The following is a 24,138-nucleotide window of genomic DNA, read 5'->3' on the forward strand; positions in this document are numbered from 1 at the left end:
TGTTTTGATGAATGTGGACCCTGTTGTAAACAAGTGTAATGCTTAATTGGGTCGTCCACTCACAGTTAACAGTCTTTGTATTGAGTTTGTGCTTAAAATGTACTGTAAATTCTACAAACTGTTAATAAATATTTCAATCAATCAATTAATACTGACATACATATTACATCTATCAATCCATCCATTCATCGTGAACGCATCGTTTAAATCATTTTGCATGCATGTTTTATGTTGACTGTTTTGATTCATTCATTTCTTTATTTATAATAAAAATAACTCAGGATTGCACATTGAGAGGTAAGAGGTTACAAAAGAAAGCACACTCACTCAATCATTAAACATGGAAAATCTGCTAAAACATCTGTTGGAAGTTACTAATCAAATTAGTACAAATGCCTACACTAATATCACATTAAATATAAAATGTAGTAGTACTGTGGCAGAATATGTTAATAAATATTTATTTCGTATTTTAATGCTAATTACTGAAAAATATAAATTGGAACCCCATAGAGCTAAAAATGAGAAGAAACCTGGCAACCTAGCAGACATTTGGGAATGTAGTCGTTCTGTTGTACACTATAAACCGGGCGAGCGGTTTCACTTTACCATCAAATGAACGGACCAGGAACAGACCGCGCCCCGCCCGCTCGGGCTGTCCAGGTCAATACAAATCAGTTAAAAAACTCAAGATCGTCCAGGAAGCGAAGAGCAAAACAAGCAGGCGCAGTGTCCACAACAGCAGCGTCACGTGCCAGGGCCGGACGTCGCCGATCTACAAGCCCCCATACTCTACGACAAGCCCACCAGGCGCCTCGTCCGCGAATCCTTCTGGGTCTGTAGATCTGCGACGTTCGGCGCGCGACCCTGTCGTACGAGGAAACATAACTGAATCGACTCCTCCGCTTGTCTTACCAAGAAACGAAAGCCAACAACAGAGACAGTATAATAGTTTTATTTGACACGCTTCGCTATTGTTGTATTATTATTATTTTTATACATTTGTTTATAATAATGGACAGAAAAACGTCTGCGTTTATTTTGGTCGCTGTCGTCGTTGTTTGTAGCTTCATTAGCCGAGTGGAATGTCTAACCTCAATAACCACAACTCCACCACCACCATCACCACCCGCACGTAAGTACAAAGCAATTCACAAATGTGTATATTAATTATAACAATGACCAAACATTCGGTTTCCTCGAATGTGTGGGATATATTATTAACAACGTTACCTACTACCCACTGTGCTGTCTGAAGTTACTGTAAATGCGTGCGTCACAGACTCACAGCTGATGTCAGGTGTAATGTAAACATGATGATTATTTCGGTCGCATTTACTATGAAATCGTGCATTTCCCGTCAGTCAGTTGTTTGGTTGGTCGTCACCATGGTGACATCATCAGGGGTGGAGATCCCTGATGTCATCAATATTGGCCAGCAACTCTACATCTGACCTCAAACCCTAAGGTCTCCATATGACCTGTTCTGACATTCCATTATGTTGATCCTTCCCCATCCATCCTTCCTCTTCGATGTCTCCCTTTTGATTGATACCTACCTGTCCATTTAAACTCTAGACTAGACCAAAGTTATTAGTGCAGCCATGTCCGTCAGCCGGTGAAAACTAGAGTTTTCAACAGGCCTGAAAATTAAGGCCCGACCCCCTCATCAAACCCTGTACACTCAAGACACTGCCCCCGCTGCCACCCTTAGATCTCCATATATGGAGCTGACCTGTTCTCACATTCCAATGAAACCCTCTAAACTCAAGACACGCTCCATATATGGCCAGTACAGAATTAATTATGTTGATCTGACCCCCCATGTCAAAGCGCTAGCGCTCGCCCAGCAGTTTGCTGTCACCCAGGCGGATGAGTGCAAGCAACCTCAAGGTTGCTTCTCACACTCAGGCGTCCTACTGGTTTATGTCTGATGATTATGGTTATTTATGATTTATTAACTTTATCCATCCTGTATTTCCAGCCTGTACTTCACACACGAGTTGTGACACATGTGTACAATCAGCCAAGGTAAGTTATTTGTTTACAATATCTTACATGTCTACAGTCTACTATAAGACGAAGTCGCAAAAAGGCCAATGTTCCCCTTAGAATGTGGATTCTGGTTAATATACACATTGATTGATTGATTGATTGATTGATTGATTGAAATCTTTATTAACAGTTTGTAGAATTTACAGTACATTTTAAGCACAAACTCAATACAAAGACTGTCAACTGTGAGTGGACGACCCAATTAAGCATTACACTTGTTTACAACAGGGTCCACATTGTTCAATTCATCAAAACATTTAAAGACATACAAACAAATGTATGCAGTGAGTTTTATCTTTTTCTGGGAGTCTCATATTTTAGAAATAAGGTTCTGGTCTGGTTCTCCCTTATGTGTTGGCAACTCTTAATGCAGTGCCTATAGAGCACCGAAGTCTGACGTCACTTTCAGTAGAGGGCGTCAGTCCCCAGGTTCATGTATTTGTTTAGTTGCATTGAAATCCCCATTGAGGCGATTTTAGATTGCCTCATATAACAACTGTGTTTGAAAAATAAACATGTCACCCCGGCCGCTTCACTCATATGGATATGAAGAATCAACTGACTGAGAGAAAACGCTAATGTTACTGAGCTGAATTAGTTACATTTTCGCTATAAGCAGACTGTATCATATATGAGTGACTGACTGTTGCAAACGATACAGAGACACCTCCCTGACAATAACGCCGAGACAGCTTGTTTATTTTTGGACCACAACGCTTATAGTAGGCGATATTAAGATCACCCCATGTTATTCTCCATAGAGAAATTACTTCCGCGAACCAGGGGAATCGTCGGGATGAGCGAGTTACGTCAGGACTTCGGTGCTCTATTGAAAATAGAAGGTTTTTAAAATGTTGTTTGTTTGTATGCAGTGCCTGTGGTGTTTTACCAACAACACATGCACAGACTACCCTGTGAGCTACCTGCTGCCACCACCTTCTGTGTGCCAGCTGTCTCAGGCCCGATGGGGCGTGTGTTGGGGTGAGTTTTTAAAGATGAAATCAAGTCAAAACTCATGTTTCATCTCATTTCTTCATCCTACACTTTTGAAACACGTTTAGTTCCAGTGGTTTTCAAACATTTTCATGAAGGAACCCCAATTGATGTATTTGGCCGTGGAGTTAGGACCTCTATGAGAAGATTTATGTTCCTAATTCTTCAAACATACCCAATCCACAACGCTGTCGCTAAAATACGGTCATTTTGATGCTATATTAACTAATTTGGTTGAACACCCCTAGGAACCTTAGTTAGGTGTGATGCCTCAGAAATCCATCTTCTTGGTTTAGACACCTGGTAGCTCCACTGATAACGACAGTAAGCCAGTAAAGCCACTCCGACCTACTTACTTATTTTCTTTACCTACCTAACTTACTCAAGGTTCCAAAAGTGGGTCACTTGTGGTATTTAATGTGTTGAGTTATGACTTAAATTACTGGGTTTACCCAAAATTCAGGTCAGGGCTATTCTACTATATTCTTAAGGGGGCTAGATTTGAAAAAGAAAAGGGCCAAGAAATTCTTGCAGTGATCCATCAAAATGATTAAGTACAGGCCCGTGCCGGCCTAGAGGTCCGGGCACCTAGGCCGCTAATCGGGCCTGACAGCGTGTCACAGGTTCAACTCCCCATCTCTCTCTCTCCCCAATTTCCTGACAGCTTACTGTACTGTACTCTATCAAATAATGCCCCCCCCCCCAAAAAGAAAGAAAGAAACAACAACCCAAATATATAAGTAAATAAATACAAATCACTTTATTAAAATCAAATCAAAATATGAATGATTTAAATGTTTTGTGCTTCGATGAAATTCCATTTCACCAATTAATAATATAGTACTTGACAATAGTAACAAACATTAGTAACAGAAGTTAAAATTGTGTGCATCGCTGTTTGTAAATACTGGAATGCATTGGTACAGTATGTCTAACAATGTAGATCTGCAACATGTTGATACACATTTTTTTGCATTGGGAAAGAGAAGTAAAGGGCACATACGCAGAAACACCAAAGCTGACATGTTTTGTAATGGAAATTATTTGTCTTTATGCTCAGTCTAAAGATGTTTACAGCCTACAGGCTTGTTCCTCTTTAAAAAACAGACACCATCATACAGCGAAGGGAAGCACACAACGTTTTTTCACACACTACAGATGCTGCTCTGCTACTTCTGATCAGCGCTTGGTCTTCGAGGTTTGTTCGGACGTTATGATGAACAGAACCGGGGTTCTGAGGTAGAATCTGAACCAAGACGGACCCATGTAGATAATAAATAATTATGGGAATGTGGATATTATTACACAAGCAACTAACAAGCACAGTGACGGTCTGTCTGCAATGCATAAAGTTGGTGACACGGTGACATTAACGTTTGACAAAATGAAACAAACTAGGTAGGTAGGTTTTTCATATTTCAGCTGAATGAGATGTAAAGCCCTAAACGTATACCTAGCTATTTGTTTATACTCACAGCCACTTTATTCACGTCTGCATGATAGAGTAAAATAAATCAATATTATTTTGTTAACTATAAGAACAGGTGCAGGTTGCATCTGTGATAAAGTGGAAATATGAGCAGCACTAACATAACGAGGTGTAATTATCAGCTGGGTGCATGTATCTGCAAACATGCATTTAACGTTATTCACGTTAAAATTTGTCCGGTAAACTGTAAAATATAATCCTGTCGGCCAAGGTGGCCGGTCCAAAACATGCCCAGCTGCCTGAAATGCTGATGTTTTCATACACACAAAGCCAATCATTTTAGATTTATGTGCTGGCTATTAAAAAATAAGCAGATATACAAGCACGTCACTTCGTGCCACCATTTTTGAACATTTTAGAAAAATCTTGAATTTGTGAGAACTACTAATTCAGAAGGCATTTATGTGGAATCAGCCTCGGGTCTTAATAGGTTAACTGTGCTAGGTGCTGAACTGAAGGAAGAAGTAAACTGAACCTAGTAGAAATGGCTCCCATAGCAATACATTTATTACCACCACATGGCGTTTATGTGCCTGCAGTTCATCAGACAAAAGACGAGCTACGTCTAGAGTCTATACTATAGTATAGTATGTCTCAAAACAAATACTTTAAAAAGCCTGTTTACATACTAATATACTAATATATCTCTACAGTATTTATCCTTGAGCAATTTGCTACAGTGACAGTAGGTCTTCATGTAGGCCCGGATCAGACAAGCCAACTCTTTCTACTGTTATCTAGTTGGTGTTTGAAGTAGGACAAGATATCTGTGTTTATGGTGTAATTGCTCTTGACAAGTGAAGTCATGGCAGATTTTTTTGGACCTGACCTAATAAACAAGGGATTCATCTTGCAGTTGCAACTCTACTGAATGATTGTATGAAAGAGGAACTTTATGGTATCAGCTGATGTGATTTAACTGTGCAGTAACACTAAGGATTTTGTGTGTGTGTGTGTGTGTGTGTGTGTGTGTGTGTGTGTGTGTGTGTGTGTGTGTGTGTGTGTGTGTGTGTGTGTGTGTGTGTGTGTGTGTGTGTGTGTGTGTGTGCGCGACACATCACATGCGTCTGTCCTTTGGCACTGTTTTATTCTGCTTTGAAAAGCGCTATTCATATGAAGTCCATCAGTATTATTACTGTTCTAAGGGAGGTCAGTTCAGCAGAGCAGAGAAGTAGTCATGGAAGGAGGCAGGGAGAGGAAGACAGAAGTCACGCACAATGCACAATGATGATAAGAGTAAGAATTACGTAGGCATGATGATGTGGAGAAGAGGAGAGAGAGTACATCTTATTAACACTATTTTTTTGCAAAGGACGTGTACAGAACATCCTTTCTAATAAAACCGCATGAGGCCTTGGACGTGTACACAACACGTCTTTAGGTATTTTTTATTGATATAACCCCCACCCCCCCTTTTTTCCCCCCGGTTGGCCTTTCCTTCTGCACCATACTCCATTGTGTTTGCGTCTGAAACCAGACCCTGACTGAGCCTGATCTTAATATACAATAACGAGATCACCGTGACCATACCAGAATTAGTTTTTATTGCCAGGAACAGCTGTGCAATTGACATCGAGGATCAAAACACATCACAGCACTACTGGATGAGATGGAGAGAGAGAGAAACAGATTGACACAGACTTGTGAAGACTCGGGTCACACAATGAATAGATATTTTTGTAAATTTTGCATATGTACATAAGATCCTACCTACATGTTAAGTAGTGTGTGCGTGCATGCGTGAAATCAAGTATGCTGAGTATTTTGGCCCTGTGTGATAAGGTGATTGCTGTCAGACAGGCCCCCTCTTGTGGCTGATTAAAAATAGACGCCCCACTGGCTGGTTCTGCTGTTCGAGCCTGTGATCTCACCATCTAAGTTGGCTAAGCCAACTGCGCTTAGACAGTCTAGTCACACTCACAACTCCAAACAATTGATTGCCAAGTTAAGTTATTTACTAATTGGGGCATTGAGATGTGATTAACCCATGACATCTGCCAGTACAGGGACAGACATGACTCACTACTCATAATGGAATGTTAATAACCACATCCCTATTCTGGGCATGTCATAATAGGCGAACATACAACAACAATGGCATATCTAATGCACCGTGAGACTGTAGATCAGCTAATTGGTGTGTAGAGGGAGAAAAAGGAGATGACCAAGTTCACTCTGAAGTATATAGGGTTTAAGTAGTTACTAGAATACAGTACGCACTTCATTTAGAGTCCATACTTTATACACCGGACAAGGACTGCTGCTGTAGTAGAGTAGTAGGCTGCTATGGAATGGTTTTATGCATACAGTGTAGACGGCAGTCCTCTTGAATACCTTCTGGTTCAGTGGGTTGGGATTTGAATTACCTGGAAGTGGAGTCTGTGTAGTTCCATTACTGTGCTGTGTCACAAGTAATTGCGTTAAAGTGCCAGCAGGTGGCAGAATTGCCAAACTGTTGTATAAATCTGTATTCTACGAAAAGGGGACCAAGGATTTATCTAGCAGCTTTTGTGTCTCCACAATCTCCAAATTAGTCATTTTTTCCATTTCCCTTCTGAAACGACGGCAAAAGTAGTTTTTATTTTTATTGTTTTGGGCTGTTAGGCCTTTATTTATAGGTAGGACAGTAGACTGACAGGAAATGGGTAGTGACACGCAGCAAGGGTAATTGGGATCTGGATTTGAACCCAGGACACGCTGCCAGGCCCGGGCCGGCAAAAGTATTCTAACTGGGAATCTCATCCAGATGAAGCACCAACAGCAGTGGTGGATTTTTGAGGGGCGCTACAGCTTTTGTCCCCACACGTCTCATATTTGCCATTGACAATGAAGGGAAGATCTTTCGTCATATGTAGACGAGCAAATCGGCGAACCATTCACATAAATTCAGTTGTTCATGAGATGAGGTATGATGATGTATAATGATAACTGATAAGAGCGCCCTTCACTTCACACTTTTTTTTTACATAAATAAACTAAAGGTATCAATTCCACTGTTAGCAGTTACCACATTATAAACATAATTTTGTTACAAGTATACGTCCAGTATTCAAAATGTGACTTTAGTAAAAGTACAAAATAAAGTGTTGGCATCAAAATGTGTCAAACTCTTTCAAACATAGCCAATCTACAACTTGTAGATGGGCTATTTTCAGTAAGTACCTTAGCTGTAGGATACCGGTAGTGGAGTAAAAAGTACAACATTTGCCTCTTGAGATGTATAGTATAGGAGTATAGAACTTAAGTTCAAAGTATGAAAGAAATTGATCCCCACTCCCCCCCCCCCCCCCCCCAGAGATGAATTGTTGTGGCCAGTGATCACGGCAGATGTGCATCATGTCATGTTGTGTTATTATATTATTGTGCTCTGTTGTTCCAGTGAACTTTGAAGCTCTGCTCATCGCCATGGCGGTGGTGGGCGGGACCATTCTCATCGGCATCACCGTGTGCTGCTGCTGCTGCTGTTGCTGCAAGAGGCGCCAGTCGGGGTACGTACCGCTGCACGTCCATATTAGGAAGAAACGGCCCTATATGGCATTTCTGCTGCGACACATTATTGTGGAAACCTCATATGTCCAAAACTGTTAAATCAAATTTTAAAAAAGGATCAAAAATGTGTTGTGACTTAAAATAGTTCCAATGGCATCTAAATGTAAGGTTGCAAATATGCTTATCGGTGTTGCGAGGATGAGGGGGTACCTCGAAAAAACTCTTCCCCCCCAAGGGGTACCTGGGCCAAAAAGGTTTGGGGAACCCCCGTAATAGGCCATTCATTCCCCCCCCCCCAAAAAACATAAATAAGTTAAACTATGATGACAATGACGGTATGATTATTGATATAATCACACAGTCACGACTCAAGGTGTGAGCGACTACTATACTATACACTGTAAAATCCTGGAGTTTTCATTTGCAAGCTACTATTGATTGGCATTCACACACACACACACACACACACACACACACACACACACACACACACACCCTCATTTCCAGTTGAGTAGCCTCTCCCTTTTGACTCAAGCCGCTGAGAACCATATTCCATGGAATGTAGTGATTGTCTTGTTAGGCTGTGGAGAATGAAACCTCTTCAAATACAGCCCCATTTATCTCAGTGTTGGGTTGAAAAGCCGCCTGCTGCTGACTGACAGTCCTGTAAGGTGCATCAGCCTCGTACCACTCAAACGCCTGTCCTAACTGCACAGGTCTTAAAGGTAGGGTAAGGAATATTGTTCGGTCAAAACAAAACGTTTTTTTGTTAAAAGGTTAAAGCACTATATTGCTATAATAAAGAGCTGGGGAGACGTGGCCTCTTACTGAACAAACACTCTTCAAGACAGCAATGAGTACTTTCAGAATATCAAGCTATTTAACGCTTATGTTAAGAACATTTTAAATCACGTTACATACCCATCCTTTAAACTTTATATACTGTACTGTATACAGTGTGTAGTTGTTAACCATTTGAACAGTACATCCAGGTGAGTGAGGCAGTTTATGGATCAATATTTGTTGTTTCTCTGTTGTGGCTGGACCGTGTTTTCACACGCGTATCTGGTCTATTTACGTTTTGCTCAAGTGGTTTTCACCCACAGTATACTCACTGTATGTCTGTCTGTCTGTCTCTGTGTTTCCAGGCCTGACAGAGACGACGAGAGGTTTAGCAGGAGGAGAGAGGAGATCAGACAACGTTCCGACGAGCGGTAAGGACCCCATTACTTTCTGCAGTGTCGTTGGTTTTACTTTGCATAGTTTAAACGTCGCTATCAGTGAGTAACAATAGCAGCCAAGATGCTCTTGCGATCAACAGTAAAGATAAGAATGGTAAATGAATGAAGGAACCACGGTCGGTAAAAGGGAGGGGGAGTTTCTATTCTACAACAGTTGGTAATAATGTTACGCAAAAGGAGCCTTTGTTGTGTGTTGGGAATTCGGGGACTCATGCAGTTGGCGCGATGTGTGATGTGCTGTGCGATGCCTGCAGCGCTGGGCTGAACACTTTGTTTCCCAGAGGAGGAACTTCAGTGGTCTTTCCCTCCAACTCGTACACAACTCTCAAACACACACACTGTATAGCCAAGGCTGAGCAGCTGCACGCTGGTAATGAGCTCATAAATAGACAGGCCCACATCCTGTGCAAGTACAAGTCACTGTCCAAGAAAGTCCTTCCGCAGGCCAGAGTTCCACTGCTCTTGACTGTGAATCATTGTGTGTGTGTGTGTGTGTGTGTGTGTGTGTGTGTGTGTGTGTGGGTGTGGGTGTGTGTGTGGGTGTGTGTGTGGTGTGCGTGCGCCAGTGGTGGGAAGTAATTAAGTACGTTTACTCCAAGCACTGTACAATTTTGAGGTACTTGATGCTTCTACTCCACTACAGCAAATTATTGCACTTTTACGCCACTGTAGCCTGGCCCAGCCTGCCGGGTCACGGCGTTGGATCATATTGGGTCACCGGTCTGAAACTTTAGTAGTTACTTAGATTTAGATTATTATTACAAATCATACAATAACCTCTTAAGCCCGATTGCATATTGTATCAGTTTTTGGAAAAAACTGCAAGCTGCAAGCTCACAGCGCATTGTGAAGCATTGTGAGCTTATAGATGGGCTGTTTTAGAAAGAAGAAATAACGTGAGCACTTTTTACCGTGGTTCTGTAAGTATCATTTTATGCCAATACGTTGTACTTTCACCCAAGAGGACTTTTACTTATCGCTGCTTTCACAATGCGTTGCAAGCAACGCGTAGTGAACTTGTATATCTTATAGATCTTCTATTCTTTGTCTAATGTGAGTATTCTTTCCATCACTGGTCTAGCCAGTGTTCCTATTCTCTGTGAATCATACAGTGTGTATTGGAGCTCCACTGCAGGGGGCCCTTCCCTCAAAGTGCAACATGAATGTTTCAACGTCTCTTTGTGTATTCAGTGCCCTGCACTCCCAGGTCTCCCTCCGTTAGGATAGTCCCCAGTAAATGTGTTGTTAAACGTGTGCACTCATGCAGGAAGATAGCCTGTAACTGTGTCTTATCGCTGCTGGCGGTGCCGAGTGCATTGCAGCTCTCTTCAGTGTGTCTGTGAGAGCGCAGAAGAGGAAAAGTGCTTAATCGTAGCCTTCCCTTCATGTGCCAGGGAGCGTAGGCCCCAGACCCGCTCATAATCTAACTTCAAGTTACTCCCCGGTTAGCGTTAGCAGTGCGGTGACCTACATAAGGCGTTGTTTGCCTTTCCGAAAAGGGACGTCCAGACCACTGCTGGAGCAGGATCCAGGGTCCAATAATGGACCTCTCTAGAGGGAGTCTAGCGCCTGGCCCTCTCCAGAGACCCAGCCCAGTAGAGCTCTAATGCTGCGTTCACACTGGTGGCCACAAAGCTTACAGGCTATACCTCTTTTTTTTTCTTTTTTTTAAATATATTTTTTATCCCACGATTTTGTAACCCATTTTTCACTCCTGTGTCAATCATCTAATGTGATCCTGGGCTCTACACACCCTCCACCAACCTAGTCCCCCATATATGGGGGACAAAGGGAGAGCAACGGACTTGAACTCATGCTTCCTTCATGCCTGAGTGTCCAAGTTGCTCCTTTACACCTGACACGGGGGAGTTTCCCTGGTTGGACGTAGCGCGTGGAAGGAACACGTTATTCCAACCAGTTCCTTTCCCCTCCATCAGGCGACCCGGCTGGCCAGGGGGAGGCAGTTTAGTGACCAGGATTACTGCATGTTTTTTGTGAGGGTACCTACCCTAGGGGACACGGGGAGAACATGCAAACTCCACACAGGAAGGCCCTTTCGCCAACCCCGCCTTCGGGTATGGGCACTGATGACGCGAAGGAGGAAACACGCTGCCAGCACCCACAGCGTCCCGAGCAGGAATCGAACCCAGGACCTTCTAGCTGTGAGGCGACAGCACTACCAACTGTGCCACCTTGCCCCTATACCTAGGCTATACCTCTTTGTATGTTCATGTTGCTGGCTTCCATTGAAATAGAACGGTATCCTACGTATATCTTTGTAGCTGCTAGTGTGAACGCAGCATAAGGCCTCCCGTCGTCATCTGAGCCCCAGCTGGAGAGACAGTTCTGGAGGAAACATCAGCAGCTCCTGGTGGTGGAAAGTAACTAAGTACATTTACTTAAGTACTGTACTTAAGTACAACATTTTGAGGTGATTTCCAATACTTCTTACTTTACTTACCACTATGTTACATCTCGGATCCACATTTTTTACTTTTTACTCCACAGTTGTATTTGAAAACTTTAGTTACTTTGTAGATTTTGATCGATCTACAAGCTTGAGCTTGTATATCTGCTATTTTCAAAAGATTACTATACTGTGATTACTCTGATTATACAGTATACATTAGAAAACTAGTACATTTCTAATTCACGACTTTTGCTTGCAACAGGATATTTCTACATTGATACTCTCACTTAAGTAACACATTTGAGTACTTTTCCCACCACTGGCAGCTCCCCAGGCCCACATGAACCACTCCTCCACTGCCGCAGAGCAGAGCAGTCCCAGCCCTCTCTCCCTCTCCTCTCCTCTCCTCTCCTCTCCTCTCCTCTCCTCTCCTCTGCTCTGCTCTGCTCTGCTCTGCTTCATAGCCACTTTTCTGGCTGGCTCTCCTCTCCTCACAAAGCCGTGTCCCGGACAAATGGCCCCAGCAGAGCGCTGATGGGCTCATTCTCCGCTTGAAGAAAAAGAGTGCTCTCTGTGTGCCTGTGGAAGTTTGGACTCTAATGACTTCCTCCTGAAGTCTTCACTTTAACTGTGATCCCTCCCGGCCCTGGCTCTCTCTTCCTGTTGCTACAGTATAGTCTAATAGCTGCTGCATCTGTCTGTCCGTCTCATCCAGTGGTATAGAAGAGGTACACAGGTCTTCTTTTCTTCGTACTTCATTCTTTTGTTTTGATGCAATAGCACAATATAAAACATACTCTGTAGTCTGTAGTAAAATGCCTGTATATATACTATTTTAATAGTAATTCTATATATTTATATAGAGTATAAGAGTATGAATTGAAAATAGCTGGTTCACAGGTGCACAACGTTGCATTGTGAGCATGTAGATCAGTTATTTTTTAATCGTTTAAAATAGATGCTTAATTGGTCCATTGCTTGTTTTATAAAAGGTTCATTATGTTTCCTTTCGGATGTAGTTGAGTAGAAGTTTAAAGTATATTAAAAAAGATATCTAATTATCTGCAAGTAAAGTAAAAGTGCCTCAACATTGTACTTAAGTACGTTACTTGAGAAAATGTACTTAGTTGCTTCCCAGCACTGGTCTCATCTCTTTCATTTACCCCACTTGTTGCCTGCATCCCTCCCTGGCCGTGCACCAGGGGTGGTGCCTGGCGTCAGTCGTTCTGTTGGGTGGAGGTGGAGGAGGCAGTAAGGGGTGGTGCACACTGCACAGCACACAGCGCACACACAGAGAGAGGACAGATGGCAGGCAGAGCAGCCTCCCGCTTCCCCATGTCCTCAGCTACCCTGATTGCTCACAGATCACTACCTGGTAATAAAAACACCACCAAGTGATTTACACGTCCCCCCTCTTTTTGTGCCGAGACGAAGTAAATTTACGTCCCGGGAGAGGAGGCGACGCACAAAACGGCCTCTCACAGTGCCTTTGTGCTCCGTAGAAAAGACGGCACGGCGGCCTGACGGCAGGACGGGCCACTCATATGTCACTGCTTGCCTTGAAACATTTCCACTGCTGCAGACAGATGCTGCCGTTGTTGTTGTTTATGGGTGTCTGTCTATCATGGCTCACTGCGTGTGGTGGCCGGGGTGGTATATGATCTGAATCCCAACCTTAAATACATGTCCAGGCATTAGGCATTAGGATTCATAGAGCATGTTGAAAATATGAAGGCTCGAGCCCGGATATTTTCTAGCCACTGCTTGGCTACTCTCTTAAGTCCACCTTTGAGGCACTATTGGGTGGAACGACGGGGGAAGAGCCCTAAGAGGCTATGGGCAAGAAGAGGAAATATCACCGGTGGTGACTGGTGAGCGGGAGAGGCGAGGTGCAAAGGCAGGGCTCGCTGTGAAACACATTCAGCTGGTTCAGGCCAGGTAGCTCAGCTCAACATTTCACAGTAATTCTTCCACTGACATTTATATTCATGTTCCCACTGACTTGCTTTTTTTGTGGGCTGCCCTAGTGTCCTACTCCTTTCAGTGTTTTATTTTATCGACATAGACTGCAGCATAGCAGAAAAGACTGCATAGGGGGGGGGGGGGGGGGGGGGGAGGCACAGGATGGAAGGGTAGAAGGCTCTGGTGGGGGGTTTCATTCCTGAGCCAGCAGGGACACTTGTGGCCCCTTAACCATTATACCAGTGACTCTCAACCCTCTGGGTTCCTTGAGGGGGTTCCAAATGATCCCTTACAGGTCTGTAAGTCTGGAGAGTTAATGGGGCTCCTTGAAATCCAACGGTTTGAGAACTGTGACTGCAGTATTCTATATCTAGTGCGTTATAGGACGTTTTAAATGTTAAAGAGTTGAAACATTCCGTTTTTTCTTGTTACAGGAAGGAGGAGAGGAAGACCAGGCATGACGAAATCCGCAAGAAGTATGGTACGTCTTAACTTGATCCTACCTTGATATTATCATATGGACTCCATTCAACCTCATTAATCATAGACTATCTAGCTCAACTTGGCCTGATGCAAAAATCACTAACACGCCCCCCCGCCTGTTGCATTGACCCTAAAGGTAAGTTTAACGAGATGCATGTTTTCTCCATCCATGTCAGGAGGAGCCCCCATCTCACTTTCCGGGGCGATTCTTATTGAATATAATTTCCTTGCCTGTTCCCACAGTGAATGCATTATTCAGCAATTCCAATCCTCATGCTGAGGCTGGGCGACTCAGCCCACGTATGGGTTACACTACCCTCAGTCTCCCTAAAGCAATTTAAACGTGATTGATTGATTGATTGATTGATTGATTGATTGATTGATTGAAATCTTTATTAACAGTTTGTAGAATTTACAGTACATTTTAAGCACAAACTCAATACAAAGACTGTCAACTGTGAGTGGACGACCCAATTAAGCATTACACTTGTTTACAACAGGGTCCACATTGTTCAATTCATCAAAACATTTAAAGACATACAAACATTTAGAGACATACAAATAGACATTTCTCTGTAGGTAAAGAACAGAACAGGAATTCATCATAATATGGGAAGCAAAAAAAGGAAAAGATACTATATACAGTGAGGGAAAATGGGGTGGGGGGGTGGGGTGGATTCAGATTTTACAGAGGCCAGTTTCGAATTGCAGCCATCCGTAGGTGCCCTTTGAGAGCGGTTTTGAAGGAGTCAAGGGATTCACATGTCTTAATGACTGTTGGTAGGGCGTTCCACATTTTGGTGGCATAGGAGCGAAACGAATTTAGTCCCTTGTTTGTGCCGAATCTGGGTTGTACATGGTTTGTTGCACTCCCTCTGGTGTTGTGGGTGTGGACTTCGTTTACATTAAGGAAGTATTTAGACAGGTACATGGGTATCTTGGTGGTGTATCGAATCTTGTGGACCAGACCCATTGCAAGATGCTGTACTCTGTCGTCGACCCTAAGCCATCCCAGCCTGTCAAAGTGGGCAGGGGTGAGGTGGGTTCGGGGGGTGAGGCCAAGTAGGAGCCTGACCAGTTTGTTTTGAGAGGTCTGGAGCCTTGTTTTAAGGGCCTTTGAGGTGCTGTGGTACCAAGAGGTGGATGCATAGTCAAAGAAACCTTGTACGAGGGCTCCTGTTAAGGTCTTCAAGGTGTTTTTGCTGACCAGTGAGGAGATCCTGTAAAGGAATCTTGTTCTTTGATTGACTTTTTTGATTACGTTGGTGGCCATTTTATCACCGGAAAGATTGGCCTCCAGGATGGAACCTAGGTAGGTAATTTCATCTTTTCGTGTGATAATATTGTCACCCACTCTAACCAAGAAGCCATCTGCCTTGCTGAGTTTACTATTTGATCCGAAGAGGATGGATTCATCATTCCCCCGGTGTTGAGTACAGATCACCTAATGGTTGTCAGCAGGATTTTCCAACTTGCAAAATATTATCGGGTTCCATTACTGTGAAGCAACAAGCTGTTTCCAGGTTTGTCCTTGAATAAAGCACAATTTAATTTAAGTCTAAATATGATGGCCAATTGAGTGTATCAATTGTGTGAGTAGTGTGTGTATCAAGTGTGTGAGAGCACAGCGAGTGACAGCAATGTGAATAGAAATGATGTGGTCCCTGCAGAATTCTCCATAGCAGTGGTTCTCAAAGTGGGGTCTGGGGACATCTGTGGGACCTTGAGGGGGTTCTAGGGAGTCAAAATTGGTTAAATATAGCATCAAAATCAGTTTACAGTAACCACTTACTTAGTAAACCCTATATATGCTTCATTGGCTATTTGAAAATTGCTGTACCATCGTTTATAGATCAGCTATTTTCAAAATATCTTGGCAATTGTGTAAAGCAATGTTGAATGTTTTATCAACTCTGATGTCATATGGGGTTGCCTGGCACAAAATCATTCAGGTGGGTGTCCGTGGCCCAAAACATACATTTTGGGGGTCCCAGGGTCCTTGACATGAAAAAGACTGAGAACCACTGCTCTACAGAATGTGAGGGTCCCCGGGCCGCTGACACTTTAACCCCACGCAGGGCCCCATGGTGACCCCAAGAGGCCATAACGTCTGACATCTGCTTCCAGAGCAGTGGCGTGTATAGAAGTAGCATAACTTCACAGTCCTGGACAAGCTGAATGCCTGCATACAAGGACATGTGAGCTGAGACCTGACATGAGATTTGAGCCGTGGCTAAGCCTAAGCCCCATGTCAATTTGACAACAGATTGATAAATGATGAAAGTTAAGTTGAGATGACAATTATTTCGGTCTGCGTGAGGTGGATAAAAAAGGGACATTGAGTTAATTGACCTGTGCGTGCATGCATCTGTCTGTGTGTGTGAGCAGCTGTTTTTGGTGGAATAAGATGTCAGTTCTGTGTGTTTGTTTTGTATGGACAACATGACAGAGTGATGGATGACGGTGTTTCTCCAACCTTCAGCTCACAGTGGACAGTGCGTCCACAGGGAGCGCCTGGCATTGGACCCCTGCTTGCTGTGCACACTGCCAGCCACATCCAGCCTAGCGCAGCAAATCTAATTACCATTCCCATCTCATCGCTGTCTGGAAGAAACCTTCTATCTCCATATTATTATTTCATTTAACTGATTAAGACCTGAGGTTGAGTCTAAAAGGTCTTCTAAATCTGTAGTTCTCGCACTACACAAAAGTAGCAGATGCACAAGCTTGCTCGTGAAGTGCTGTGAGCTTGCTATTTTTGAATAGCCAACGTATATAATCTACATCAGGGGTCCTCAACTAGAAATGATGAAGGTCCACAAATATGTTTTTGAATAAGACCGAGGTCCGGTCCCATGCGCGGCGTCCATCGGAGAGCGGGGCTCTATGCCCGTTTAGTATGGTCAAGCCAAGCTTATACAAATCAGATCCCCTTCCAACCAACCAATAATGGGGTGCAGAGTGCAGGCCCGGAGTGGAACTCCAAATCAGGCCGGGAGTTATACGCCCTGGCAGGCCACACTGCGCGCGCCAGAATTTTGGGGGACCTTGGGGGACATTTTGGGGGTCTTTGCAGCAATTTCACATGATAAATGTACCATCTGATGTTATTTATATTATTAACTTAAATTATTAACCTTTTTTTTTTTTGGGTGGTCCGCAAAGAGGTGGTCCGCGGTCCGGTCGCGGACCGCGGTCCGCCAGTTGAGTACCCCTGATCTACATGAATGCCATACTTTGTCGTACAAGCGTGTCGCGCAAAACTAGCGACGCCTACAAGCTCACGACTTGCTTCTTGATTGTAGCTATTTTTGATGTTCTGGAAACATTTTAGCAAGTGAAAGTTGTCATTGGAACGCAGGTTATTTTTTCAATTGACAAAATTGAAAAAATTTAACAAATTCTCTCTCTCTCGCTCTCATTAGCAGGCAACATTGCAGCACTATCCCTCTCTCTGTTTCTGGCGCCCCCTACTGGTACCCTATAGTCATATACTCGTGCTCATGGCCACATAGGCGCATAGGGACATTGCTGGTTGTAGGAGTGGTTGCACCACTCAAAAACGTTTCGGTCATAGGAGGTTTCCACCAGACACTGGCCGAAAGTGACAATCTATACGGCATCACTGTGACTGAGCTCAAATGAATGCATTTGCTACAGAGGTCTGGGGTGAAGCAGCGATACATAATTAAATTTGACTTCTAATCAAGGTTTCTGTACATCCCTTTTGTTCCCCTCTACCAACCCCCCCCCCCCCCCGGTTCCCGTTTCTCTCTCTTCCTATCTGTGTTCTTCCCTTTGTCTCTCTCTCTCTTTCCCAGGTCTGATTTCTGACAGTGACCACCCATACAGCAAGTTTGAGAATGAGTAAAGCAGAGCTATGGAGGAGTTCCCCAGGGTACCCTGTACGGCTCTTCTCTGATCCGCGACTGGCCTTACGTTGTTCTGGTGTAGCTTGGAGTGAAAAGAACACACACACACACACACACACACACACACACACACACAGTTGTAAGTATTTGATAATAAATAAAAGGTATTGTTTAGAATAATCATATTCAAACATGAAGTAAGGCTGATTTCATAAATGTTGGTAGAATAATTTTGCTGTCTGGCTCGACTTTCAGGAAGCCTGTGTGGATATTTTTGTTTGTTTGATTACAGTTTGATACAGATTTTAACTCGTTTTTAAAAAATTCTGTTGTGTGAAACCAGATTTAAAGAGCCTCCATTTTCTTTTTTTAAATGCTGTAGTTTCTATATTGATTTTTGCACTTTGTACAATGTACATAAAATGAATGTACTGTAGCGAGCTCATTATCACTTGCATTGTGTATTCTGACACTTTTCCTATTAAAATGTAAACTTTTAAAAACTTTAAAGGCGTATTACAAAAATACTCTAAGAGGGATGGCGATCCCTGATGTATGGAGATCCCTGATGTCATCAATATTAAGCCCATATATGGAGATCCCTGATGTCATGAATATTGGCCAGCAACTCTACATTTGACCTCAAACCCTTAGATCTCCATATATGGAGCTGACCTGTTCTGACATTCCATATGTTGATCCTTCCCCATCGGTCCTTCCTCTTTGATGATGACTTGCTTTTGACTGATACCTGTACATAAACCATAGACGGGTCTGCTGCCCCTAAGTTATTAGTGCAGCCAGCAGCCGGCGAAAACTAGAGTTCTCAACAGTCCCGGAAATTAAGGCCCGGCCCTACTTGGGCCCTCATCAAACCCTGTACACTCAAGACACTTCCCCCGCTGCCACCCTTAGATCTCCATATATGGAGCTGACCTGTTCTGACATTCCATTATGTTGATCTGACCTCATCAAACCCTGTACATTCAAGACACGCTCCATATATGGCCAGCACAGAATTCATTCCATATGGTAGTGCTGTCGCCTCACAGCTAGACGGTCCTGGGTTCGATTCCCGCTCGGGGCGCTGTAAGTGCTGGCGGCGCGTTTCCTCCTCCGCGTCATCAGTGCCCATACCCGAAGGCGGGGTTGGCGAAAGGGCCTTTCTGTGTGGAGTTTGCATGTTCTCCCCGTGTCCCCTAGGGTAGGTACCCTCACAAAAACATGCAGTAATCCTGGTCTCTAAACTGCCTCCCCCTGGCCAGCCGGGGCGCCTGATGGAGGGGAAAGGAACTGGTTGGAATAACGTGTTCCTTCCACGCGCTACGTCCAACCAGGGAAACTCCCCCCTGCCAGGTGTAAAGGAGCAACTTGGACACTCAAGCATGAAGGAAGCATGAGTTAAGTCCGTTGCTCTCCCCAGGTTGGCGGAGGGTGTGTAGAGCCCAGGATCACATTAGATGATTGACACAGGGGTGAAAAATGGGTTACAAAATCGTGGGATAAAAAATATATTAGAAATAAAAATAATTCATTCCATATGTTGATCTGACCCCCCATGCCAAAGCGCCAGTGCTCGCCCAGCAGTCTGCTTTCACCTATAGGCAGATGCGTGTACGCAACCTCGAGGTCGCTTCTCGCCCTCAGGTGTCTTACTGGTTATTGTAAGATTATTTTCAGTATTTTAATTGGTCAAACTATCAATAGAATACATGTTGAGAAGCATCTTCCATAAACATGAATGGTCTCAGAAATGTCATAAAGGTCAATTTCATACTGTAGGTCAAAGTCAATTTGTGATTTATTCAGCTGGTTGGCTGTACAGTGTACAGTATTAGAACAGACATCATCATACAACAACAAATTGTAATTCAGGCTTTATGAGAATCATAGACTGGATTAATCAGTAGCTCACTCCTCTGCAGGTACCCAGAGGGGAAAACATTTCTTTGACGATGTCCGACATTCTGGCCATTTCTTTGGGAGGACTGTGACTCAAATGTATAAAGTTATCATTGGTATTCTAATTCTGTTCCCTTTCATGTCCTTGGAGAAGCATCTCCATCTAAGAGTGTTGAATTTACAAAAAGACCAGCACAGCAGGGGGCTGACGGAGGCAGTAAATTAGTGTGCTCTTTGCCTATTTTACACCGATTTGCAATGCAGCCAATGCTGAGACTAGCTCATCCACCGTGAACTTGTCTGGAAAATAAATGACAGCGGCGAACTGTCTGACCTACATCTGGAGTACATCTCTTTATAAATGTAGCCCTACTTCACTTGATCATACTACAGAGTCACACAAAAGTAGCAGATCTACAAGTTCGTAATGTGGCACAAATCGACAGGTTATATACAAGCTTTTTGTTTTTTGGACATGCCGTTTCCACCCGACAGAAACCATTTAACGGTGGTTCTAATTAAACCCCTGGGGCCGGGGCCCACTGGTGGGCCGTGATGATGATTTTAATGACAAGGCCACACACGACCGTGAAAAATTGAGAAATGAAGACATGGTTCATTGCAATTTATTTTGTTAAAGTTTCTAGAAAAGTTCAAGGAAAAGCACAGTTCAATACAAGGTCTGCTAAGAGGATAAAACCACTAAGACTTGTTTACATTGGGGTCCTCTATTTTCAATTCATCTGACGTCAATATCGGTAAGAGGGCGCAAATCCACCGGTTCATGTACTTTTTTTTGCATTGTAATCCCCATAGGGGGATTTTAGAACGCCTCATATAATAACTGTTTGAAAAATAAACATGTCATCCCGGGCGTTTAACTCATATGGGTATGAAGAATCAACTGACTGAGAGAAAACGCCATTGTTACTGCTACTGAATTAGTTACATGTTCGCTAGAACTGTATCATATGACGCAAACGATACAGACACCTCCCTGATGAAAATGCAGACCACAATGCTTATATGAAACGATTTTAAGATGACCCCATGTTATTCTCCATAGAGAAATGACTTACGTGAACCAGGCAGAATCAGGGGATGAATGAGTGACGTCAGGACTTCAGCGCTCTATATATATATATATCTGTGTTTTAAAACACGTCAATGAACCACTAACACCCCATTTATGCTCTTATCCAGTATCAATTAAAACTAATGTACCAGCACATTCACCTCTATCATCCACATTCTCCAAGGCCAATATGAATTAAATGCACAGTGACGTGACTACGGCATTTCTCAGGGGAGGGGAAAGGCAATTATTAGGACATGCACATTTAAAGTAATAAGACATTCGCTTTTCCGGAGGAATGCATAACACGACTTGGCCTTATCAACCCTTTCTGCATTCCAGGGATGTTTCCAGACAGCGCTGGCTTACAGCAGTTGTCTGCATCTTAAACAATCTTGGGTAAGTTGAAGTTACTTAGGAATAGTAATGTGTTACTAGTTACTCATTACTCCTTGAAAAATGTATAATGTTACATTACTTATTACTTGGTACTATTAGTACTAAGAGTAACCAGTTACATTACAAATTATATTTCTATTACTTTGGCACACGAGGGGGCATGCTAAAAAAATATAACAGTGTGCAAGCTAACCATATGCAATGTGTTGATGGCTGGCTGGAACAGCTTTGTCTGTCTGAGCACAGAATGTCCGTTTGTACTTTGTACCATGACCTATTGACATGCAGCTGATTGACACACACACACACACACACACACACACACACACACACACACACAGGAGGGCTACCACAATCTTGAGTGGGGGTGTCTTAAACCATACAGTACGAATAGTACCAGTAATACAGTATGTATAGTTGCACCTCTCAGTTCACACAGCATGTTCTCTTGCATGTGACAAACTACTCAGAGTATGAATTATTGACTTAATACAGTCTATCTCAGTCTGCCCTGATATTGGGAGAGGTTCAATTCCCTAGATCAAAATGGGAGCCATGCCTCCCTGCTTGGCACCCAACATCAAGTCTTACATTGTGGGTAAGTCCCTCCACGTCCAGGTCAGGGGGTGTATTTGTGCATCATGGCTGAGGGGGATGAACTTTTTCACCAATCTGCCTCACTAGAGAAACAGGAGATTGGCACCCGACTTAAAAACTACACTAACATGTATGTGGATTAATATGTAATGTCATGACTGCTTTGGCAATTATAATAAGTAACATTACTAGTTACACGGAAACTATTTAATACTAATAGGCTACTTGGTAGCTATATTTGTAAAAAATGACTGCGATAGGTACTGCACACCGACGTACACAACATTGATCTTATACCTCGACTTTGGATCAGTCAGTAGTGTGTCATGACCTTTGTGTAGCCAGAGGTCAAAGTTGTTTAACATACTTAAACACATGTTGATAGCCATTGTTCTACATTAAGGCTAGACATTCCTATAGTGCCGTTGCTGCAGTGATTTTGCATGGTTGAGAAGCCAGGCATCATGCACTTAATATATTGGTCATTAAAAACCCAGTCAGATTGGTGCTTAACAAGCTTCTGCAATTAATTACACACGCCCACAAACGTAAAAAAAATAATTTATCCTCACAGGTTCTGACTGCAGATTGCATAATTAATAATGAACTAGACGAGGCAAAATATGGACTGGATATGGATTATATAATGCAGTGGTTCTAAAAGTGGGGTCCAGGGACCACTAGGGGTCCTTGAGCCAGTTCTAGGATACCAGGGCTGGGCAGGTGATCTCAGGTGGGCGGCCTGAATGATGGACCAGGGCAGAACAGGCGACCTCTGGGGGACGGCCGGGACGATGGCCAGAGGCAGAGCTGTCCGACAAGATGTCATCTGGAGGGCGAGACGAAGTAGCAGAGGCGACATCTGGCGGGCGGCCTGGGGGCCGGCACGAGGCAGAGGACACTTGGGCCGACGGCAGGGATGCCGCAGGCTCAGGAGGAGACGCTGGGGTTTCTGGAGGCAACGCCGGAGCTGCTGCAGGCTCTGGAGGAGACGCTGGGGTTTCTGGAGGCAACGCCGGAGCTGCTGCAGGCTCTGGAGGAGACGCTGGGGTTTCTGGAGGCGACACCGGAGGTGCTGCAGGCTCTGGAGACGACACCAGGGTTGAGGGATGGCAAACCGAAGGGCAGGCCGAGGCAGAGACTGCATCACTGGAGACCTGGGAGCAGATACAGGTGATCGCTGGCCGCTGGGTAGGAGCTGACGGCTGACTGGAGATGGCTGGCCTGGGTGGGCTTTGTGCCTTGGCGATCCAGGGAGACTGACCCGTTTGTTGGCACTACGGGGACCTCCCAGAGCTAGGCGGGTACCCATATAAGGTTCTTGGACTTGGAACAGGGTCAGAATATACAGGAAGCTTCACATGGCTGCGAAAATATGAAAACAAGTCCACATACTGAGTCTTCTGCCCGTCTGCAGCAGGGGTGGTGGGTTGCAGACTCGTTATTCCAAGCCGTATAGTGTGAGGAGCTGGCTGGGAAGCATGAAACCTGAAGCCATGAAGCAAGCTGTTCTCAAAGTCATTAAGCCTCCCACGGACAACATCTAAGTGAGGAACAAAGTGACTCACCCATGGCCTCTCTTTGAACCACTGCTGCAGAACAGAAATCTCCTCCTGAAGTTTAGCATGCAGGTTAGGGGGAGAGGCCACAAGATGATCCTCAACATTTTCAAATTCCCCCACCTTCCTCTTAAACAGTTGTAACTCTGCTGGGTTCATATTTGTAATCAGTTCATACTGCCACCGTGCCACGGATGCAGACAGAGCGAGTTGAACCCAAGTGCAAAGTCACAACAAACAAGAGTAGATTTTAAAGTATTTAATAAAGAATAGGCAGATCTTACACTAAAGATGCAGGTAGGAATCAGGCAATCGAGAATGAGATCACATAATATGAAAACTCAAAGCAGGACATCAATGACACCATGTTATGAACTGACATTGAGTGTTTTATAGGAGCTGGTTGATTGTAGAAGTGTTCACAGGTGGGCTGATGAGGGAGTTGAAGACAGGTGTGTAAATGAGACTGCAGTGTGGTGGAACTGAATGTCGGAGTGGCCATGGTGGGCAGGGACAAATTAGCCATTGGGCCAGTGGGGCCGCGGTCCAGGGGCCCTTGGCTCTCAGGGGCCCTTCGCGGGAAACTGGACCGCGTCGCGCAGTACTGGGTTT

At 43.9% G+C, this 24,138-nt stretch overlaps 1 protein-coding gene across 1 annotated transcript; it reads left to right on the forward strand.

Annotated features, from left to right (window-relative positions):
* Nucleotides 1-686: 686 nt before the first annotated feature.
* On the forward strand, nucleotides 687-18,498 carry LOC310855375 (pituitary tumor-transforming gene 1 protein-interacting protein). The gene is made up of 7 exons (XM_083760350.1): nucleotides 687-1,135; nucleotides 1,985-2,031; nucleotides 2,928-3,036; nucleotides 7,917-8,025; nucleotides 9,175-9,240; nucleotides 14,074-14,120; nucleotides 17,944-18,498. Exons 1-7 carry the CDS (start codon nucleotides 1,015-1,017, stop codon nucleotides 17,991-17,993), a joined length of 549 nt encoding a protein of 182 aa, XP_083616476.1. The 5' UTR covers nucleotides 687-1,014; the 3' UTR covers nucleotides 17,994-18,498.
* The last annotated feature ends 5,640 nt before the right edge of the window (nucleotides 18,499-24,138 follow it).

This window comes from Protomyctophum parallelum, assembly GCF_964188405.1.
Source record: "Protomyctophum parallelum genome assembly, chromosome: 3".
Taxonomy (NCBI): domain Eukaryota; kingdom Metazoa; phylum Chordata; class Actinopteri; order Myctophiformes; family Myctophidae; genus Protomyctophum; species Protomyctophum parallelum.